Source organism: Anopheles funestus, chromosome 3RL (assembly GCF_943734845.2).
Source record: "Anopheles funestus chromosome 3RL, idAnoFuneDA-416_04, whole genome shotgun sequence".
NCBI lineage: Eukaryota > Metazoa > Arthropoda > Insecta > Diptera > Culicidae > Anopheles > Anopheles funestus.
Window position 1 is genome coordinate 70,107,683 of NC_064599.1, and position 22,532 is coordinate 70,130,214.

General features: G+C 42.1%; 1 protein-coding gene across 4 annotated transcripts in view; it reads left to right on the forward strand.

Moving 5' to 3' along the window:
* LOC125769816 (uncharacterized) overlaps positions 1-22,106 on the forward strand; it is a 57,432-nt gene extending 35,326 nt beyond the window's left edge. For 3 of the 4 annotated variants that reach the window (XM_049438694.1, XM_049438695.1, XM_049438696.1), the window contains exons 3-8: positions 12,508-12,731; positions 13,520-13,664; positions 13,756-14,043; positions 14,708-14,821; positions 15,043-16,231; positions 16,607-22,106. In XM_049438694.1, the coding sequence (XP_049294651.1) occupies positions 12,508-12,731; positions 13,520-13,664; positions 13,756-14,043; positions 14,708-14,821; positions 15,043-15,107 (836 nt within the window). In that variant the 3' untranslated portion in view covers positions 15,108-16,231; positions 16,607-22,106. The remainder of the gene's footprint in view (positions 1-12,507; positions 12,732-13,519; positions 13,665-13,755; positions 14,044-14,707; positions 14,822-15,042; positions 16,232-16,606) is intronic. The other variant, XM_049438697.1, reaches the window with a different exon arrangement.
* Positions 22,107-22,532: the final 426 nt, after the last annotated feature.

A 22,532-nucleotide genomic window follows, 5' to 3' on the forward strand; every position in this document is an offset into this window, starting at 1 on the left:
TAAAAGTAACACGACTATTAGACATTAATAACATAAGTTTGCGCGACAAACTTGCATTGTATAACAGTTTCACACGACTGATATACGGTTGCACAAAGGCCATCCTGTCAACAAGCAATTGCAGCTGAGTTTCATTTGCAACGGAGTGCAACGATTGTTACAGTAATAATATACCCGGCAAATGAATACAATGCACGACTTGAAACAATAAAAAGCACTTCACTAAACTGTTCCTGACACTTCGGGCCATGATATTACTTCCCCAGCACCGTTGCTGTGGCATCATTTCTAACATCAAACAGAGCGGTCTTGCCATTATTCCACCATCATTTCTACGTCAAGTGCAAACCAAAGTGCTCGATTCCGAAAGCATTCAGCTGCGAAGCAGCGAGTCTGAAAGGTAGTAGCAGAAAGATAGCCGTGAATCAGAGAACTAAGAATGCTGAGGTTTGGGGGGGGAAAAAATATAGCCACTGGAATTGGATAAGAAACACTCCCGGTGGTAGCTAAAGTTTTACCCATTTCGCTCTATCTTCCATATTTTCTTCCCTTCCCTGGCAAAAACGGTGATGGTGCAGGTGGTAGTGGTCGTTTTCTCGGATACGACCACCTGGACCGAGGTTTCCGAAACGTCCACAAAGAAACGATGCGTTATTACACTTATAGCGAGAACCTGTTAACTGCCACTGGCGTTAGTTATGTTGTTTACGAGCAGCAGAACGGTTCCCTTTTCCGCTTGATCCGGGAAAAGAAAAGGTTACCATTCCATACCGACTATGTCCAAGATGTTGTCCATCCAAGTGTACCAATTTATTCCATTCGGCAACGGAAATGCGTCTATCGGTGGTTGTGTGCTGTCTAGCTGTTTCTTGTTGGTTGGTGATTTCACCGGAGGAATCATAATGCTACCCCGTATCGGTACGTGTCTAACTACTGGCCCCAGCTGCAGGTGTTAATGTTAATGTTTGAGCTAGTTATTTCTTCACAGTCGATTAAAGATTCATGCTGCGAACGAAATGATAATGCTTGTGTCCCTAGTTGCTTACCACCGCCTGGTGATAATCAACTGGACTTCCAATTTCCAAGAAGGATGCTATTTGGTTAGAAATTGTCGTGTTCCCTAACTGGGTAGATAAAGACAGGAAAAAACGAGTACATAAATCTGCAATGTTAAGCATACGGTTGATTATTTTAGGAAGCTGTTTTTTAATGTTGGCATCGTCTAACCTCCAGATCTACCTTCCAGATAGCAACTTAGAATCAACAACCCACAACAGCGCAATAAAAAAAACCTTTTGGTTCAGCGCCATAAGGAAAAAATCACCTTCGGGGCCTTATATGGAAAATGAATTGGCAGGCAAACTTGTTGCTGTGGGTGTTTTCGAGAAAAAAAAGGTCATTCCTTCCTTTCGACATCGCACAGGTAGAACACTGTCACGGTGGACGACTTCGAGCGAAGACGCAAAAAAATAGCATTCTCCCCCAAGGTTTTGTTATTATTTGCGCTTCTGTTGATACTTTTGTTTGATATTTGCCGGTCTCGTTCGGTGTGGTGGGTAAACTTTTCGGGATCTCGGCCTTCGACGTGGTGGCTCCCACGTTCGGGAATTCTTGGGCAGCGTTTAAATGTCAACTACACGTTTTCCATGAATTTGTTAGCCCGCGCAGACTATCAGACGGTCGACAACCATTCGGGCGATCGCCGTGTGGTTCCATGTATGGTAGCGAATCTAATCGCCCACATCATTGAGCTTTCATCAAGTTTAACGACTTTACAGCTACCCACTCGCTTTGAAGCTTTGCTTTTGGAGATTTTGCTCCTGCATGGTAATATGAAGCCGAACTTAAATGTCTTGGGATTAAGCAGAACTCGTATGGATAGAATTTTACTTTCACTTCATTTATGTTTGAAGCAAAAAAAAACCGAAAAATTGTACTTTCTTCTTCACCAGAGCAACAACCAACAGCATTCCAAATAATGCTAAGCTTTGCATTCTGTCCGCCTTTAGTATGGTAATAGCTTTATCAACCGTACCTTGATGGCGACTATACCTGTCTGCTTTGCAACATGATAAACCTTGCAAATCTTACCACATTTGTAAGGCTCTTTTTTGTCCTCCATTTAGGTAGCAGTTTTATAAGAAAGCTTTTCTTCGATTTTTTTTGCTACCTCCAAGAATTGATTTTACGGCTCACCTTCGACCAATAACCTGGTGAATAGACTGTTACCCACTGTGTCCCCAGCTCACGAAGTCGTTAGCAGCAAAGATTCAACTTTGATCAGGCGCGATGGCGAAAAGGCGGCAAAGGATAATTCGAAATGCATAAAGGAGGGCTTTATGGTTGGCGGTTTTAATATTCCCGTCTTTTCCATTTGTAGTCGATCGATTGGGATTTTTTATTTTTTATCCATTTTTCCTTTTTTGGCAATCATTTCATCGATTTTGATGATGATGATGGTGCGACATGCGGGACGCACCCGTACGCTGTGATTGGGTTGGAAGGGAATTATCTTCGCAAAATACCTTTAATGAAAAATGGTTTGGAAGGGAATAATGCTTCTAGAGAAATCCTGCGATTGATTTATTCTACCATCACAGCTCACTAACGAAAAAGTTTAGTTCCTCAGAAGATGAAACATCTTAACATAAACGAACCCATTTGGGAATGTAAACTTCCTGAGCATGATTGGGCATGGGGAGAACATCTACTCTAAATGTTTCAACATTGAAACAGGTTTACAGAGCCTACACCTTTACGTGCGAATAGTTAGCCTTTCCATTCCACAAATTACAAGGTTCACTTCCAGCACAACATGGTTCGTTTAGACAAACATCATGTTCTTGATTCGTCTATAAATATGTAATGTCTCCCATTCCGTAGCACGGTCACAGTAATCGCTCTAAAAGCCATACAAACAGCAAACCAACACACAACCGCCACTAGTTGTCAAAACTATGTGCAACCATAATTGACAGCACAACGGGCAGACATGTCAGTTTCAACTCGTATAACCCCTAAGTATACAACTTGCCGTGATGAAAACGAGTGGAGAAACGCGCGAAGAAAATAGTTCAAGTAGACTAACCTTAAGTATTCACGTGCAGAACGTCTTTAAGGTCTTTGTTTTGTTTCTACCGCAAAAAAAAGCGATTCTTACACTCTTTGACGGCCATAATTTCTTTCATCCACAAACACACTTAAACGATCCACCGAATGACAATTAATAACTGTCAATAACGTCAAACTGCTGCTAATGCGATGGGACGCTCTTCTTTTTCTATCCACACGCAAAACCACTTTCTGCACACTGTTAGCGTACGAATCTTCACGAAGCATCATTAATTACTTCGTGAAAACTTTTCATATCCCGACCGTACCTGCCCTAACGGAAAAACTATCTGAAAAACCCGTTGGTTCGCTCTGGTTCGCTTGCTTCCGAGTTGCGAGTTAATGGTAATACTGCCGCACATTCGCGAAAGTTCACTTCGCACCAGTAAAGATGGGACCTTCGTCTCGTGCCAACGACTGGTCGAAAATACTTGCAAGAGTTCATTTCCTATCCACATACCGCAGCGAACTTTACTGCCCCTCGGGGTGAAACTTGTGTTGCTTCCGTTTGGCATTTAAAAACGGAAGAAAGTAAACGCTTCCGGAACGGACCAGGGTAGTTCAGCGTGTGCTTGAGGTGTCATTATTCATTGCGTATCTTTCAACACCCGCACCAGTAGCCACTTGGTAGTTGTGTCAGAGTGTCAAAAGTTTGCCATCCACTCGCTCTTTTAATAATTACTTATTCGGTGTACTAGGTGACAGTAGCGTCCCCGACACTGATCGGGTTGTGATATCATACTGGAAACTAAGACGACTTGGGCATCTTAACGACACTACCTAACGCCTATTAGAAGCGTCCTAAAAGGAAGACAGTGTCACCATAATGTCAGTACGTGAGTGGTGCATCGATTTTATACATTAGCCAAAAAATGGGGAAGGATGGATGCATGCCATCCAGGTTTTTCGGTGTCCATTAGCATACTACACAAAAACCCCGTAGCCCGGCATTCGGCTGATGTTTATGGAGCTAACACCGATTGCGGAGGGGGTGCATTGAAAATACACCTGCGACGATACAAAACCCCATTCCAGTGCTAATAAATGCGGACACCCTCCAGCATGCAATGCTACTGGAAGCATGGCAACCCAAGTGCTCCGATGGCATCGGGTGTTCTGTTTTGCTGCACCGCTTCTCTCAAGCGCCCTCTAGCGGATACTCGCTCAAGCACAAAAGTTTCATCATGTGCGAACCACCACGCGATACCTTAGCGGGAGCGAAAAAATGGAAGGAACGTGATCGGTTTCCACAAACAATAATGCCCTCAGTTTCTTTCTACTCACACTGCAACACGGTGTGTGGGGTGGTCGTTCGCGAACCGAATTCTAAATGAAAGATACTGCGCGTCTAATATTAGACGTCCATGGACACGTCCTACCGTCTCTCCCCCCATCGTTGCAATGGTGAGAAAAGTTTTTCCATTGCCAGAAGAAAGGAAATATAGGAAAGTGAGAGAAATATAGAGGGTAAAGAAGCCAGCAAGAAGCAGCGTTTTTTTTCCCTGCGACGTCCTGCGGAACAACTCTCTCCAAATGTATCATTTCCACGAAGCCAGACCATGGTCTCATATCGACGCCAGACTTCTATTGCTTAATCTAAAAATAGTGATCTAGGTCAGGCTGCAGCCGTTTAGTCTGTTGTTGCTTTGCCGACCGGTTTCCTTTTCTGCCACAGGACATATGGTGGTTATCGTAGTCTGTGGATGGCTACGTAGAAATAAAGCGCTAGATCCCTTCCCTTTCCCATGCTATAGCCAAAATTACTGTCAAAATTGTTTCCAAAGACTAAATGGATACTACCAAAAACTTCCGAGTCCGGTCCAATTGAAACGATCAAATGATGGATATCAATCGCTGCTTTTTATACGGAGGCCCATTCCACTAGACTTCATTCATTGATTTCCCAACGTACTCACACACTCGGCTAAAGTTGAAGCTAAATTAGAGTAGGAATAATTTATGACATCGGTACAATCTGCACAGTTCCTGTGCCATAGAAACTCTTCCGGGATTTCTGAGGAAAGGCTTCCAAACAAAAGTCTCCATACAGGCAAATCACCCTTCACGAAGGTGGTTCTTTTTTTCGTGGCAGATATACATATAGAAGAACACAAACCAATGTCTCAAGCCGCACCGAAAGTACATTCCATCGATGTAGTCTAAATTCCGAAACACCTTAACTACTTCAAGTGTGTGATAGCGGGAGTTTTGTTTTGTTTCGAAGGACAGCGGCAAAAGAGGCGGTATGGACGAAACGAATGCGCAAAGAAACCCTTGCCGTACATCCGCACACCGGAAGAAGTCATGGAAATGGAAATTGAATATGATTGTATGTATTATTTATGACGATATTTATAATGGAAGCACATAAAAAGGACGTCACGCACAGTCACAAATGCCTAGTTCGCGACACGGTACGGTATCATGTACGGCAAACCATATACCGGGTGGATGAAGTTTTTGGACGAACTGTCCGGGGAAAGGGGTGGAGAAAGGTTTAAGAAAGGCCGGATGGGAGACCCGGAACGCAAAAACCGATGTCGAGGAAATGGTAACCACTTTTCCGCGACCGGTTGCGCGCTGAGATCAAAACCATAGGAATGAGCTTCCGGTATGGTATGTTGGGATGTGTTACGGTACTGCAAACTGTCTCAAACTAGTCATATATGGAGCTGAGCAACTGATAGTGCTTCAACGAAAACAGTTGCGTCCAAAACAAAAAAACAATCCTAACATCTGCTTGTTTTAGGCCATACATTGTTCTACTAAAAGTGATAATAATTTTAGTATTTCTGTAACGTTTCTTTTTTTGTATAAATCATTCCGAAAGCTTTTTGCCTTACTTAAGTTTTCCAACAAATCCACAACATTGCACAGTCGGTACATTTCTGCACATAACTGTTTGAAAGTTTCTCGGAACACATTTTCATCCTGTTGTCTAACCGCATTGCACACGTACATTCCCCGTTTTACTAGGCCGCTTTGGCTCACTACAAAACCCGAACCCGGGCATGTACGAGCTTAAGTTAGGTTAAGGCAGGATTACGAGGTAATGGTGGGTCAAAAGGAATGAAAAGCACAAATCCCTCACATTCGTACATACTGCCGTGGTAACGAAGTTGTTCAGGCAAACCATCGCCATCCATACCATGCCCCATGCAGCTACCTCGTTCGGTAGAGAATGTTGTTCTTGTAGCCGGTTTAAGTAAACGATCGTTGGTATGATTGGTGCAACATACTGGTTTTTTGTTGCCTTTCTTTCTTTTTATTGTGTTATGCCCACTCCTGTACAACAACACAAAGCCTGTAAGGAAACAACGGTCTTAGAACTGTGTTCAGACATGGAAGATATTTTCCATTTCAAATGATTGGAAATCGTTGTAAAAAGAGATAAAGCCGTGATAAAGTTAATCTAGTAGCATCTGCTTATCTCTACTACTAAACAAACCGCCTACCTTTCTACCACTAAGCCTATTGTACGTTGCTGTGTTCTCATCACCGAAAAAACCTCACTGTTGTAGGGTTTCGTTCACTTTTCCTATTACCCCAAAAACGGGGCAAACCATTTCGCTTACACGGCTGGTATAGTAAAAAATGGTTTACGCTACATACAATACAAGGCTGGTAAAAGAAAGATAGTATTTTACGCGGCACACATTATCCTATCCGGCGTATCAGGCTAATGTTTCACCGATAAGCAAGGTTATTAATTTCATCATCGTAACATTGCGTCGGATAACGGACGGAGCCACTAACGGCGCACACGGTACAGATTTTTGCGTGAAAAAAAGGGAGAATTTTATGGAGAAATATCTTCGATGTTCGATCGATTTTTTTTCCCCGACCGTACTCCTTCAGCAAACGGAGATTCCAGATTTCCATTAACGCTTGCCAACGTTGTGTGGTAATTTGATTGCTTCACACACACACACTCTTCCCTTCCGTCCTCGGCTTTTGCGTGCTAAAATCCGACTCGCAAAGTTTCCGCTTAAATTTCGAAAGGATTCCACCGCTCGACTGTGCAGCTGAGGTAAGATACACCGCTGATTCCAGTCTATAATGTCCTCCACCACCAGCCTCCCCAGGGTTAGGTTAGAACCCTTCGGAAAGGATAGATGTAAATGTGGCACGATAATGTTCGATAGATGAAGAAAAAATACCACCCCAAGCACGTTGTCCGTGATCCGAAGCACTAATGGAAGCGAAATGAGAGTGGATTATTCGTTCTAATTTAAGCTCATTACCGGGGCTCGGCGTGCATACATATATATTTATACATCTGCCGGTCCATTCCTCTATCTGCCATCCATTCTAGACACTCGTTAAAAGGCTAACTGATCGGTTCGGATTGCGCCCAACGTATATCTTTGAAAGAATCTTTTAATAATACACTTGTAATATGAAATCATGAAGTAGCTTAATGCTTGCAAAAAGGTATTTTAAACTTAAAAAACTAAAATTAATTACAACAATGCATACAACGTATGGGGTTTCTTGAGTTCCTGCTTTTAAGCTGAGATTAGACGAAAGCTCCAGAGAGTCCTTTCCATCTGGAAGGAAATTTTAATACAACTTAATTTTCCCGATATCTAGTGACGTCTTCCTTTGTCCATCGGATGCTTTCAAGATTATTTAAATTTCACACACAAGCTCAGCTGCACTTAAGCCTCCAGATCTTGGACCGAACCTTTCACAAAACCCAATCACCACACACATACGGGTCGCTCTTCCATTAAACGCGAAAGATAAATGGCGATATAGGACGTATAATTGAATGCAAGGTTCTTCGCGTCGCGCTACTTCCAACAGATTATTGACCTCCCATCCCCGTCCGAGTTCGGTTCAATTGATATCGAACAAAACCCGGGTCCGCAAATCTTTCAATTCCTCACGAGAATCGCGACCCTTGCTGTCGACGAATATCTTTAACCCATGCCGCCACCATTTCCATTGCCATATCCATTTGGGACCAACAAAAAGCTCCCCAATTCCGGTAACTCCGGTCCGCATCCGAATTCGCACTCCTCCTAGCGGTTTTAGTTTGGGTATAGAAATTTATAAATTGCTATGATTAAAGGGATTTGGCCTCATAAAAGCTATGTGCTTGCCAGTGCCGGGCATCACACACACACACAAAAAGCGAGACAACCACCAAGATGTGTGCACACAGATTCGATTCGAACATTTCACACCCCTAACGTACACCACCACTACTAGTGCCACGGCCACCGGTTCCCGGGTTTTTGGGGTGGACCTACCCCGAAGGGACGACCGTAGAATAACATACGCAACTGTCATAATGGCGCTTTCGTACGTTTCTCGTGCCCGTTGACGACTTCAATGATTTGGACGTGGCAGTACAGAGCGGCCTAACTTCTACTCCCTGCCGCAAATGTGTTGCCGAAGCCCTTTTGTACCGTGCCAGCCGGTACAGCAAATCCCGGCATCAGGCGGACAACATCCGCAGCCATGTTTCCAATCGTAAGCCATGCGGAAAAGTAGGAAGAGAATCGAAACTGGCACATTAGTCCTTTGATCATTCCGGTCCACACCACACTGGGAGACGTACCAGTGGCAGACGGGAGGAAGAGGGGGGTGGGGGGGGGAGGACTGAAGTATTACCGCTGATGAAATTCACGCAACGCTGAGCTCAAGTGGGAACCGCACGAACGACCGACCGAACCGAACGACGAATCGGTGCACGGTTATGCGGTTTGAAAGAGACCGGATATTCAGAACCTTATCAGAAGAAAACCTGCTTTGTCCTTCTTTTTATTTCCTTCTTTCTTCTTGGTAGTCTTTTTTTATTTCTATTCAACCCACGCACCTTTCGGGCGCCCGACAGAAATGGCTGGCTCGAACAGAAAGATGAACCCAAAAAATAAAGGAAAATTGTAAAGAAGGCTTTATCCCACACCTGGCGATAAAAGTTAACTTTTCTTCGATTCCCGGCACAACTGAAGATCGTCCGATGCTAAGGATACACGAGGGCATGATGTGCGCGTGCTAATCTCGGCAGTTTTGGGCGAAACGGTTTGGTCTGTGTGGTTGGGCTAAAAGTTATAAAATGAAGACATCATTTGTGGGTGGAAAATAGTGAAAGAAATGTTTAGTTCTTGATTATTCTATAAATAATAGAGTTTGTGAAGGGAGTATTTTAAGTACATCCAGTCCTTTGTTTCACTTTCAAAAAAGAGCTCAGTTTCACTTATTGAAAGATTTCACCGAACAACAGGCGATGAAATATTTCACACATCAACTACGCGCCAACAAAGCTACCGAACCCGACCACTCGCACGTCCGCAAACAAGACTAACAAATTTTAATCGTTTTATACGACGGTTGAACCAAGCACCAGCTGCTGAAGGGCATGTTTTGTAGTGGTTTACTAATTGCTTATCTGTTTCCGTCTTCCACCGCCGTGGCGCCAAGTGCAACTTGACGCGCAAAGTATGTAAGAGATTAAGTGGATCGGGCCAGTATTTTCGCGCGGGTGACAATGGTGTGTAAACTTTACACAATAGCCCCACACAAAAACAAACTTCATACCCGACCAAGTATCTACTTAAACTACGGGCGAAAGAGTAAAAAAAAAGCAAAAAACCGACTTTTTCCGCACACTGCAAAAACATACTTTTTTCGAAAGAGATAGTGAGAGAGCATACTTTTTTTGCGTGAAGAAAAACATCACCCTGAAGAAGGATGGTTTTACCTTTTTGCTTTCGCCATACACCAGAGGGCAAACGTTACCTCAATATCTCTCGCTTAGAAATCGGCTGAATGGTTTCTTGGCGTTTTGTCTTGCGATTCTGCTTGGTTTTAAACTTTACCCAAGGGTTGGTTTAAAGAACCGCATCCCTGCTTACCACACCGGGTTGCACCCAAGCGTCGAAACGGGCCATAAACGTTTTACATGTGTCTCAATAGCCTCTGCATGGATGCCGCCATTGTTTCGTGCCGTGTGACGTGTGGAGCACTCTGCTACTAATTCGCATCATAACAAGCCCACCGACAGGCGCCCCTTGCTGAGTGACGTCCGGAGCAAAGAATCCGAGCTCGGGCACGCACACGAACCGATTGCTTGCAGTTGTCCTTTCCCTGCAACCGTCCTGAATCGTTCCTATCGTTGCCAGTGCGCGGCGTACCATTTTCGGTGTGTCCCCTTGTACCACGGCAAGCGAAGAAAGCTGGAAACGTATCGCACATAAGAAAGTCTGGCGTGTCAAGTGTGTCAGGAGTGTCCTTCATGACACCCCGGCTTCTTCGTAACCGATGCCCTGTGTCCCTGAAGTGTCAACAGCAGCTTATCACGGCTTGAGGATGGTGTAGTACGGCACATTCCAACACACGGCTTGGTCACTGCGTATTCGTACGTGCGAAGCAAAGGAAAAAAAAACCCATAACCACTCGAATTCTCCAACGTTGTTAACATTTAAGTGCAAAGTCCCTGACCGTTCGGTGCTGTTTGTGGGCCACTAATGCGATGTAATCGATAAAATCTTGATAATGCCGTTTTACTGCCGCCAAAACGTGATTTGCAATTGCGGCATTGGTCGATCCAAGAAAAATAAAAAACAAATCAAGAGACAAAATATCATCACTGGCGCTCTGGTATAAAGGGACGTACGCGACACGCAAGTGTTCAACAAAACATCGACGATGTCCGCACATGGTGATGATAGGTGTTTCTTCGCTAATGTCACCGCCATCACCTGACAGCGAACCAGTGCTTAGTAGATGCTACGTATGGTCCACCCCATGGACAGTTGGACAGTAATTACTTTTTAATTGAGCATAATTGAGCGCCGGGCTAGATGGGGGGAAGTTTTTGTATTATTTACGAACCGTAATCAACGGCCAATTACCACTCCGGGAGTAAGCCGACGTGTAGTTCGGTGACATTGAAGCGCTTGTGCCACACATTGGTTCCTTTTTTGGTGAGGGGGAAAATGGAGGGTTAAGTGCATAAATGGATTCTTTCCTGTGTGTCAATCCTTTTCAAATTTTCTACTCCGACATGTTGAGGAACTTTGCCACTTTAATACACCAATTAACCAGAACTTCTCGAGACGTTTTGTAGTAATATTTCATTAAGTTTAAAAGCACTATTCGTATTACTATATATCCTCAAAACTGGTATATGTTTAAAAAGTTTGGATAAAATTATCTGTTCCGGTAAATCTATTCCCAAAATTGGAATTCTTCCAAAGAATGAACGCATCCCCTACAATTTGGTTGATAAATTGTCGTCCGGGAAGTTATAAGCGCAATGTATGCGATACACTACCCAGTTCATCTATTTTGTACGATAAAGTTCTAGCTGGTAGTAGCCTCACACAAACCATAGCTCAAAAAAATAGGGATACTGGCACTCATACACGTCATCTGGCAGTCTCATCGTCAACCGCCCGAAGGCTATCGATACAGTGATAGATCGACTGGAAGCACTGTTGGGCTTTTGCTGTTGTCCCCGTTTCTGTCTGATTCTCTCTCTCTCTCTGTCTTTGTGTGCGGTGGCTGTAAACTTTTATTAACTCGCTACTCCAAAACGGAAATGTCGATCGGTACACTTCATTCCACTTCTAGTCAGACAGTCATCCCTGCACACTAATCCTAATCTACCAACCAGAGAGAGAGAGAGAGAGAAAGAGCTAGGGTGGAAAAAGTCATTCCACCAGCTGAGCACACTGTTCGATTGACAAACGAGGGACTTTTTGGTGTGTCGATTTGCCAAGTGACAGAGTGCCAACGGCAAACCCGTGTGAACGCGATACGAAATGAAAAATGAACCACATCCTTCCGTATGAAGCCTACCGCACGATTCAATGGAAAAAGTGGACAAACGGTCGAACCGAAGGTAGAGATTTAGTTGTTACACTTAGCCACAAATAAAAGTTACTCCACGTGGTTTGTTACGTGTGTGTGTGTTTTTTAAAGCTTTATTTTCTACCTCTTTTCTACTTCCGGTAAAAACAATGTTGATAGTGCGCTTGGTTTGTTGGTCCTTCATTTTGTACATCCTTGTTTTTTTTTGCTTCTATTTCAAAGGTATCATTTTAGAAGGCAACTTTCACTGCCATTTCTCGCTCTAAAAGCTGACCATATTGCAGGTTAATTAAACTTTCCGTGTTTACTATCTCTGAGTCAACTCTGCGTCAACAGAGCACAAGTTCGGCAAAAAAACTTTTAACCGAAAACTTTCCAACACAACTCGCGCAGTAAAACGTCCCACAGCCAATCTTTCCAATCAATCTCTTTTCCCCCAAAACACACACACACACATATAGTGTGTGTATATACATATATATCAATCAACGTGTACACAATGAACCAAGCAAAACCGCAGGACCTAACCACTAACCTTTCCACCATCTTTGGTTTTCTTTCCATTTGCAGATTACATGGAATTGATCTGTAAAAATCATTTTCTACAGTTACTTTATAGAAAAATAGATGGTGCTACCCTTCTGTCGAGGAACGAAAGGAACCTTAACTGTGTGGTCACGTTTCAAACGCACTCCATACTGCAGAGATTTATGTTACGTTTCGATATGCTACAACTAGACTGTAATGATCATTTGTATGTATATGACGGTGCACATGCTGTCGGTACGCATAAGGTAAGTTGAAATTTATTTACCTTCAAAAAACTCTACCCTAAAAATCTAAAACTCACCCAATTACAGCATAGAACAGTTTGATACACTTTTAAAAATAAAAAGAGCACCGGTTCGATGAAAAGTAATATTCAAAGTGATATTTAATATCCAAACATCAGAGCGAAATTAAAAACCATAACTTTGTTCGCATGACAAACAGGCGTCCAGTACGAAACTTTGCCTTCTCGCGCTGTTGCACTTACAAGTAGTTTAAAAAACAATTATAAAAGCTTATCGCCATTAACGTTTCGTACCACGGACGGAGTGACACTCTCCCCCTTGGAGGGTGGACAGGAAACTGTCACCAGGCGTTAGGCAACATGGAACAACACAGAAGGTTTAAATATTACGCCAATCAGCAGCGTACCATCACTTCCTACCCGGCTCACCAGGGTTCTTACCAGGCAACCGGGTTCAGTAGATTGCAGCAAAAGATTTGTCTAAAGAATGTGAATAGTTTGCGAAACCGAGCAAGGAATCCGTTCGACAAATTATGGACTCCGTTTATCATGCGCTGTTCCCCAGGCACAGTCTATATGGGAAGCGACCCGGATCTTGCTCTTTACCTTAACTTATCTCATTTATTATCTCCCAGACACTCCCCCCCCCCCCCCCCTTCTTTTTGTGCCGGCCACCTGACTTCCACCTCCATTAAACGATTAACGAGTTCGGTAAATGGGGGAAAAAGGTTTTAAAGTTTTCCACTTTACACTCTTTTCTTCCACGCACACACACACACACACATACAGGCGGACCTGACCTGTAAGGACACAAAACAATCAGTGGGAGCGTTGTTGACGAAGACGAACTTTCTCACCTTCAAGTACGTGACCGACAACTGGGGCACGGAAACAAACGGTTTCAAGATGGTCATAACATCCGTGAAAGATTCAAGTACGTTTAACGCCACCCAGTTGAAGCACGGTATCATAACATCTGTTCCCGTTTTTTTTTGGTTTATTCTTTTCCCCCCCTTCCCCTGCAGAGCTTAACTGCGCAGACTTCCGGTGTAGATTGCCCGACTTCTGCATACATCAGGATTTGCGGTGCGACGGCATTAACCACTGTGCGGATGGGTCCGACGAAACCGTCGAAGCTAACTGCCCCGGTCCGGATCGATACATCAACACGATCTTCGGTATCGAGCTGACCTGGGTCATACTGATAGGCGTGAGCAGCTTGATCGTCTGCGGATGCATCGTCGGCATCACGATCTGCGTGTACGTGCGCAACGCACGCAATACACCCAACCAACTAAACTCTTCGATACAGTGTAAGTTTACATGTCGGTGTTAGTTACTTAAACCGTAAAACAGTGTGACTGGCTGTGCTTACTACCGTGCTCTGACCCTTACCATATCTGTTGTTCCTTTCAAAACGTTTGATTCTGATCCAGTTACAACCCTGAAGTTGAGATCCTCAGGGTATCTCATGTAGAGCTCATTTTGTAGGCTTACCGTTCGAGTATGATGCTTCTTAGATGGTTAATAGTTCAGTATACTAGTACGTACGTAAACGTGTTCCTCCCAAAATTAATCCCCCCCCCCTCTTCCCCCTCTCCTAATGCCTGCTAATGATCCCGAGAGTTGTGTATTTTTGGATGCTGAATTGAATCGCCTACTCACGTAATGAAAGTTGTGTCTCATACTGTTTCTATTTGTTTCTTTTCTTCTTTCTTTCATATGGCTCATGCTTCATTTTCGTCATCCATTTTGTTTCCTTATGGTAACTCAAATAATGCGCATAATAATGCTCTGAATATCGGGACACAAAACCCATCTGTACGATCTGCTGGCACGATACGGTTTCGGCGTCGTATTCCGTGAATGTAAAATATCTAACTGGATGGAAAAATGCATATGCATTGTGTTGCACTAATTGCACACCGCACGCGATATACGCATATCTGGACAAAAAAACACACTCACAAAATATAGTGAACCAGATGATAGAATCGAACGGTTCATCGAAGCATCTACAAGGAACTCTGCCGCGGGAAACAACAACACTACCTGCTTCGGGAAACTTGCATCACCCTGCGGGACCATTAGGTAATTAATTTTGCTTCCACTACCCATCACAAACCCCGTTTGCCTCACTTGCTCCTCCGGTTGATCTTGGCGTGATCACCCGTTTGGATGGGGAAAATAAAACTTACCATCCCCTTTTCCTTTTATTTCCTACTCCGCTCGATTAAATACACAAAAATTCAATCCTCTTCTTTTCGGTTACCGCCATCACCGCCTCCGTACACGTGCGTATCTTATTCCAGGGTACCTCCGCATTCCACACAAATTGATGGCCAAAGTCCGTCCCATTTGGTGCCTGGCAAATTAAGACAATTAGGTCCGGATTTATCGCAACAAACCTCACAGAAAGACGAGTGGTTTGTCTGATGAGCGTACGACAGACAGAAATGACAAGTGAATGAATGATACTAGCAAGCGAAAACAAAACCAAACGTGAGAACTGTACCGGCGAGTGCGAATGTGACAGACAGCGAGAGAGAGCGAGCGAATGAATGCGAATGAAAGCAGCGATCGAAAAGAGACAAGAGATTAAAAACAACAAATCCGTTACGAATCCGGTTCGATACTAAGTGCAACGTATTAGTACACCCAACACGGCATAACGTCAGTTGGGTCGTCAACGTCCAAACAACATCAATGGCTCGGTGTGCACTCACACGGAACGGATCGATATCGGCTAGTAGCAAACAAGACAGCGCGACACACATGAGGAAAATGATGAAGAGAAATTATATCGACAATATAGTATGCAACACAACCGAGCGACACTAGAACGAAAGGATAACGATCGATCGATCATCGACAGGTCGTCGAACGGTGAACGACGCCTGAGCTATTTGGCAGAATGAGTGACAACTTGTAACACTTTGAAGCAATCACGTATTGCCAACGACACGCTTTATAAGCCATTCGCCATCTTTAAGCTGATCTAGTGTTTGCTATACAAGTGCTGCTTTGCAGTAAAGATCACTTAATACGTATGGCAAGAAAGTCTGCCCCGTAGCAATGGTTTTCATCGAAGGATTTGCTCGGTCCTGTTGCATATTATTTGTTCGAATACGTAACACGTAACGACTAGAACACACAGCTATACCACAACAACAGCAACAACAGAACGAAACAAGTAATCAAGCAGCAGAGTCAGTACTGCAGCCAAGTCCCACTACCATCTTTCGCAATGCAAAACTGAACACTTCAATCCATTGGCAAATGGAGTGCAGCAAATTTAACGTCACCATCACCTCTACCAACAATCACCGTTATTAATAACAGCCACAGCTACTTACTACATCACTACCACCACCGAAACACACGACTGAATTCGGAATATCGACGCAAAAAAAACATCTCTTACAGTACATCATTCATTCAAAGAACGACGCAAACAAAAATCACGCTAATTGGAGAACAAATTTTTCGGCACTATATGAAGTAAGTATATCTCACATACATATGCGTCAGCGAATGACGTTTTGTTAGTGTTTTTTTTCTCTTCTTTTCTTGGTTTTTGTTTTTTGTTTCCGTCTCGGCTTTATTTGCTCTGACATCCATTTTCCACGCTCATCCAATCAATGGTAGACATTTGACTTAATATCGCATCTCTAGTATGCCCTCGTTATGGGCAGTTAAGGCTTCGAATCTTACAATAGGCAGCGATGAAGTTGTTGTTATAACTAAGTAAACGTGCATACCTAACACATGCATTCGATTGTTTTCCTTTTGTTTCGTATGAACGAATCAGAAGCATTCTAAAGCATACACTAATATTTGCACACCTTCATTTTTCACCTTTTCCCCCTTTTGCAGGACCGTCTGGTTGGTCATCAAAAACCGCGCAGGGTGTATATTGAAAAAAAGGGAGTAAACAGTGTACCCAAAACTAACAAACAAAAAAAAACGAACAACACGAAGAACACGTTGAACAACACGAACAACATCAACTGTAAAGAAGTAGAGAAAGAAGGAGATCAAAGAAGGAGATCAAAGAACACGAACTCTAGCAATTAATGAAAACAATTATACCACATAATGAACATTATGGTAAATATAAAAGAAAACTAAAGTGAAAAAAGAAAACACGAACGGAAAAGAAATCAACCTTATCATAGTAAAACAAAAACAAACAACAACAAAAAAAGATATAGAAATCGGTAGAAACTAATGAAAACAAGAGTCGAATATGTAATAAATCATAGCAAGGATTGTAGCGTTAGTGAAGAAAATATTAAAGTGAACAAAACAAAACTCGAAACTGGATGGGAGAAACCCAAAAATCCGGTCAAGGCAAAGAAGAGGAAAATTATCCAACTTTTTAATGTTAATCGTGTACAGGCTCTGCGGAGATGAAAGCTTAGCTTAATAATTAATGTAATGTCATAGAAAGCCTCACCAGAATCTGCTTTGTCTCTTCTTACAATGTTCGGTTAAAATCAACTTTTCTGTTGATACTCGTTTTAATTTGGTGGTAGAAAGCAGATAGTGCGAGCGCTAAATCCATTTTTACCCGCTGCTGCGTTTTCGTACCTACGATACTCGGCGGCGGCCTGTAGAGATCGTCCTCTATATCAGAGTATCATCAAACGTCAAACGTGTTTAGGAAAAAGTAGCTTATCTTCACTTCGTTATTGGCTCTCCAGTATTTTCCCACTAGCAAGCTATCTGGCAATTCCGGGGACGTTAAGTGTACATTACTGACAGCATAAGCAAAAAGGGTAACTTAAATTTTCAATGCTGCGGTTCAGGGAGAGCCATTAGAATTGATACAAAATTAAAGACAGCAGTGTGTAGTAAAAATCTCACCCTAATTTAGAGAACATAGCTATACACCGAAGAAGGAAGTAATAGTTGATGAAGCCTAACCTACACAAAAGCTAACACATTATGGGCGCGTAATTTGTTGTTAATTTTATCGAGATGAAGCTATCCTAATACTTTCCGTTGAACCAATACAGCCAGGGAAATACTACAGTCAGGGAAAGTTCAACACCAGATCTGTTCCATACAAAACTACAGCATTTATCTTCCATTGATCAGTATTTGCATCTTCATCACCTTACTCCAGAGCAAAGCAGTGCGCATCAGGATGCCAATTCGCACCCCTAGAGAAGCCATTTTACTGCTAGACACATACTAATTATTCTAGTAACGTCTAGTGCTTCGGCCCGTACCCGCTACTTATCACACGTGTATTTGTAGGAACAATAATTGTACGGGAAATATTTTGACAGGCGTCGCCTACTACTACCGATTGTCAAAGTGACAGATGACTGAAACACTAAACAATACGATGGGCACTAAAAGGAAACTGTGCAAATAGTAGTATATCCTACAGCAAAGAAGCAAAAAACAAAAGGAAACAGGGAAATCAGATAATATTTCGAACTCATCATTACCCATCAGCTTGCGCTTCGAATAATCACATACGCACTCACACACACTCACACCCACACGAGAAAGAAGGGGAATCTTTTTGAGTGAATGCTCCAACTAACATCATTGTAACACCCAATTGTAAGCCCAATTGCACACGGAATCATTCGAGCACTATCTTCATACACTCATCCGACTGTAGCATCCTAACCTTAGTAGCTTTGTGACACTCGTGGGTGTAGTAGTTGACAGCGTAAAACAATATTGACAGATGGCAAAATACAATCATTAGCTAATGCGCACATCCCATTAGGATGTGACGTTTGCTTTAGTTGAGTTTCGTGAGGAACCATTTTCTGCCGTCTAGGATGGCAGTGTAGAGGTGAAAAGGGTTTTGCAAAGGGAGAACAAAACAAAAAAACACCTACATGAAGACGTTCGTTTATCTTAGGCTTCTTCTTTCCCCCTCCTCCCCAAAAAAACACATCACCCACTAACCCCTCACATTTGTCCTGACCCTATTGGGGATCAAGGTTGATCGGAGGTTTTGCCGTTTTTAGAATTTTTACACAAGAAAATGAACAAAAAAAAAACAATCGGCAGTGACAGCAAGCGAGACTGACAGTGTCTCACTGGTTCTTACCGGTGCGTACCGGTAAGTTCCTGTTTGGTATTTTTCCCACTCTTCATCCACCTGTGGTTGAATCTTTTCCGAGTCGGCACCACAAGATGGCCGATGAATGGTTAGGAAATCACCACGTGTGTGTGCTTTTTGTTTTGGCGTTTATTTATTTTGCAATTGCTTGCAGCTTTCTAAATGGCTACGCCATTATTCCAGGTACGCAGCACTCACAACAGAAACTAGAACAATAACGCAAGATAACGCTACTTACTTATTAGATATAGTGCGAAGCAGAGAGAGAGCGAGAGAATGAGTGGCGGGTAAATTCGAGCAGCAGAAAAGATGTACTAAAACGGTATGTCTTTGCTTTCCGAAACACTGGAACACCGGGGGAGCATGTTCGCAGGTTGGGAAGCATACTTTTAGCCCTAAACAGTAGAAGAAAACAAAAAAAAACGTAAAACAATTAAACTAAATAGTAGAAACCCTCTAACCGATAAATAGAACAAAACGACCTTTTACGTACGTTCCCTTTCCACAAATCCCTTGCTGTCCACTTACCGAAAGCATGTTTCAACATCGAAAGAATGTCGATGTGTGTTTCAACATTTGGCAACAGCGAAATTATTATCCTTGAAGTGCGTCAAACAACAACAGATGCTCAATTTTTTTTTGTCTGAATTGATAAAAGCATCGAAAGGAGAAGAAACAAAACACTCTGCTGAAGATTCTGTTACATATAGGCAATCGGGGACTAATAGTCGAGGTTTTACTTCATTTACTGCATGTCCTGTGTGTATGTACGTGACTGTATGTGTACAGAGTGTAGTTAAGGTGTAAGCTTTATGTTTTCTTACGTTTTTGTCAACCTGTTCACAACACTGGCAGCCAGTTTAAACGAAACAGTAAAGCAGCAGACGAACATCGGTGTTAGCAGGTCAAACTTTTCAAAGAGAGGCAACAACTGGCAAAAGAAAATAGCATCAAATGTGTCGCTAGACCATTTGTTAGCCCATTTAGAAACAATTTTTAAAATGCAAGCACACAACCGATCGGCTATCTGCTTGTCGAACTAAAGAAAGCAAGGATCTACTTCAACTACTAACTTTGTTCAATTTATGCCATATCTACAAAAAATAAAACATGGCAATAGAATATAAACGAGGAACCAAATTGGAACTACACACCTGACCCAACAAAAACACACAAACACACTCGGAAAACCCGAGGGGTCATCCAATCGCCAACGAACCTTTCAATTCTCTGAGACAATAGTAATCTTTAAAGGCTAGGGATGTACGCGTTATCTGACCATTAAAATGAACCATTTTCTCACTCCACGCTCTTTAGTGCGAAATAAACGATAGGTGTATCAGAATTTGCTCTACAAATCTGCTTTCAAATGCGCCACCGAAGTTAGAGCTACGTGAAACAAGGGCATGCTGGGCCATGCCGTGGTTTGAGCGAGATTGAAAACAAAACTTAAAACATTGTCGGTAATTTTTTAAATTCAAAGCAAGAAATTCAAGAGAGAGAGAAAAAACCGTCAATCCTAATGGCTAATGGCTCCACTATATCACCCATTTATTCCCACATATCGGAAAACAAAATTACAGGATGTATTAAAAAGAAAAGAAAATGGAAAACACATGCAAACTAAACCATCATCATGGCAAATGTTATATCATGGCAGAAGTGCACGAACTTGGACCATTTTATGGCCGACATATCCGGATGTCACTGAAGGGTGAAACAAAGATAGATTTAAAAATGGAAACAAAAAAAAACACACACACTAAACCAAGCGATAAACGCTCACGAACTAAAACGTACGACACTAAAACATGAAACCAATTCTGTAATATTGTTTGCTAGAAAGATAATCGTTTTTTTTTTAATTTTCCTCTTTTTTAGTATTCATTGGCTACTACTAGTAAGACAGCAAGAGAACATATTTTTTTTCTGTATAGTTAATTTACTATTTGTCATTTTGAATCGAAATTATGGGGGAACGGATTTTGTTTTTATTAGCAGACACAAACACACTTACACTCCGATTGTACATAATTTTATACAGCTCCAACGATACATATGATTAAATCTAACTATATATACATAATAACATAGATACCTATAACAAAATAGAGAAATTATCAGATTCATACGTTATAGCCATGCGGAAGCGGAAGCACTACGAAATACGCGAAAATACGTTCGCATCGTTTTCATCCCTGTGTTTTTTGTTTCATAAACAATAAGTTCATTAGTTCATGATGTAATAGGCATACGGGGATAAAAAAAAAACGAATGTTTAGAGTTTGGTGAAACACGTTCCAACAAACAAAGCAACACAAAAAAAAACGTTATATGAATCCGAAATTTAGCTAAACGCCATCACTTAAATACGACACTCATATTGAAGTACGGAAACCGAACATTTCAAACACCCTTTAAGCGAAAATTAAGTCTTAGCCGGAAAAATATACAATCACCAGAGTAAACAAAAAGAAAACAACCCCTTTTCCCCGTTCCCGATAATATAGTTAAGCAACAGCACCGTCATCAGTAGAAACAAAAAAAAAACAAATGCCAAGTGTTTGAGATGGATACCCGCAAAAAACCTTACCAGTGGAAGTCGACGAAAAACGTTATCCATCAGAATAACACACAACTCTATCGTAACTCTATCGAAATAAACCATCTGTAACATTTGTCCGTGTGTGTATGGTAATTAACAATGGAAACAAAACTGTAACAGCAACCGCAGCAAAACAAGAAAAAAAAGACATTTGACAAAGAAGCCCAAATTCTACTAAACCAAACAAAACAAATAGTATATTTTATCGGCAAGCAAAATGGCGGGACGGAAACGTTTGCGAATAGTAGTGGCGCATGGCACAACACTAACGCCACCAAACATGTTGGAAGCAGCTGCTGTAACTACTTATTGGAAATATCGATTCTGGTTAGGGCAGGTTAGCAGGAATGGAGCGCAGAAATGCAGCTGTTGGCCAATTATACAGGACGTTTCGGGAAGCTAGACATGCGTGCAAAAAAACGTGACGAGAAAATCATAGATAACCTGAAACAGACGCTAGGTGTTGGGAAAGGAAACACGAAGGACAGGAAATTAAGGTATGCCCCGCGAAGGGTCCGGTTCCGGGGAGTAGTGCGGTTCGGCGAGCCACCGTAGCATGTAAGTCTATAGAGCAATTTTCGAAATTGATACGAGAGTCGAGAAGAGACCAGAAAAGATGGAACGAAACAAATGAACGGCAAAAAAACGGAAAAATAAATATTGACATATAAAGCGAACGGGTGTAGTTTCTGTTATTTCCTTGCGGAACTGTTTTTTTGATGATAAAACTAATTGGGTGTTTAATTTGCAAAACCAACCGCAGATTTAAGAGATCAGTCAAATAGAGATGTGCCAAGTGAATAAGAGTGAGAAAGTGAGTTGAAACGTTGTATTGAACGAGTTTCGTTTAGAGATGAGAATAACAACTCTTTTTAGTGAGTTAACTCAGAGTTAATGAGTCCTTATTACGAGTCAGCTCACTTAACGACTCATTTCAGAGTCATAAAAAACCTCGGCATAAATCTCCTAAGGCCTTAACTTTTTTTTTGGGAAATTAAACAAAATTTTTTAAATTGATTTATTTTAGTGCGAATTAGTTGAAGTTTCTTAAGGCTCATTTTTGCACCAAATTTTGGCTATAACTCGGTCGGTATCCAACGGAT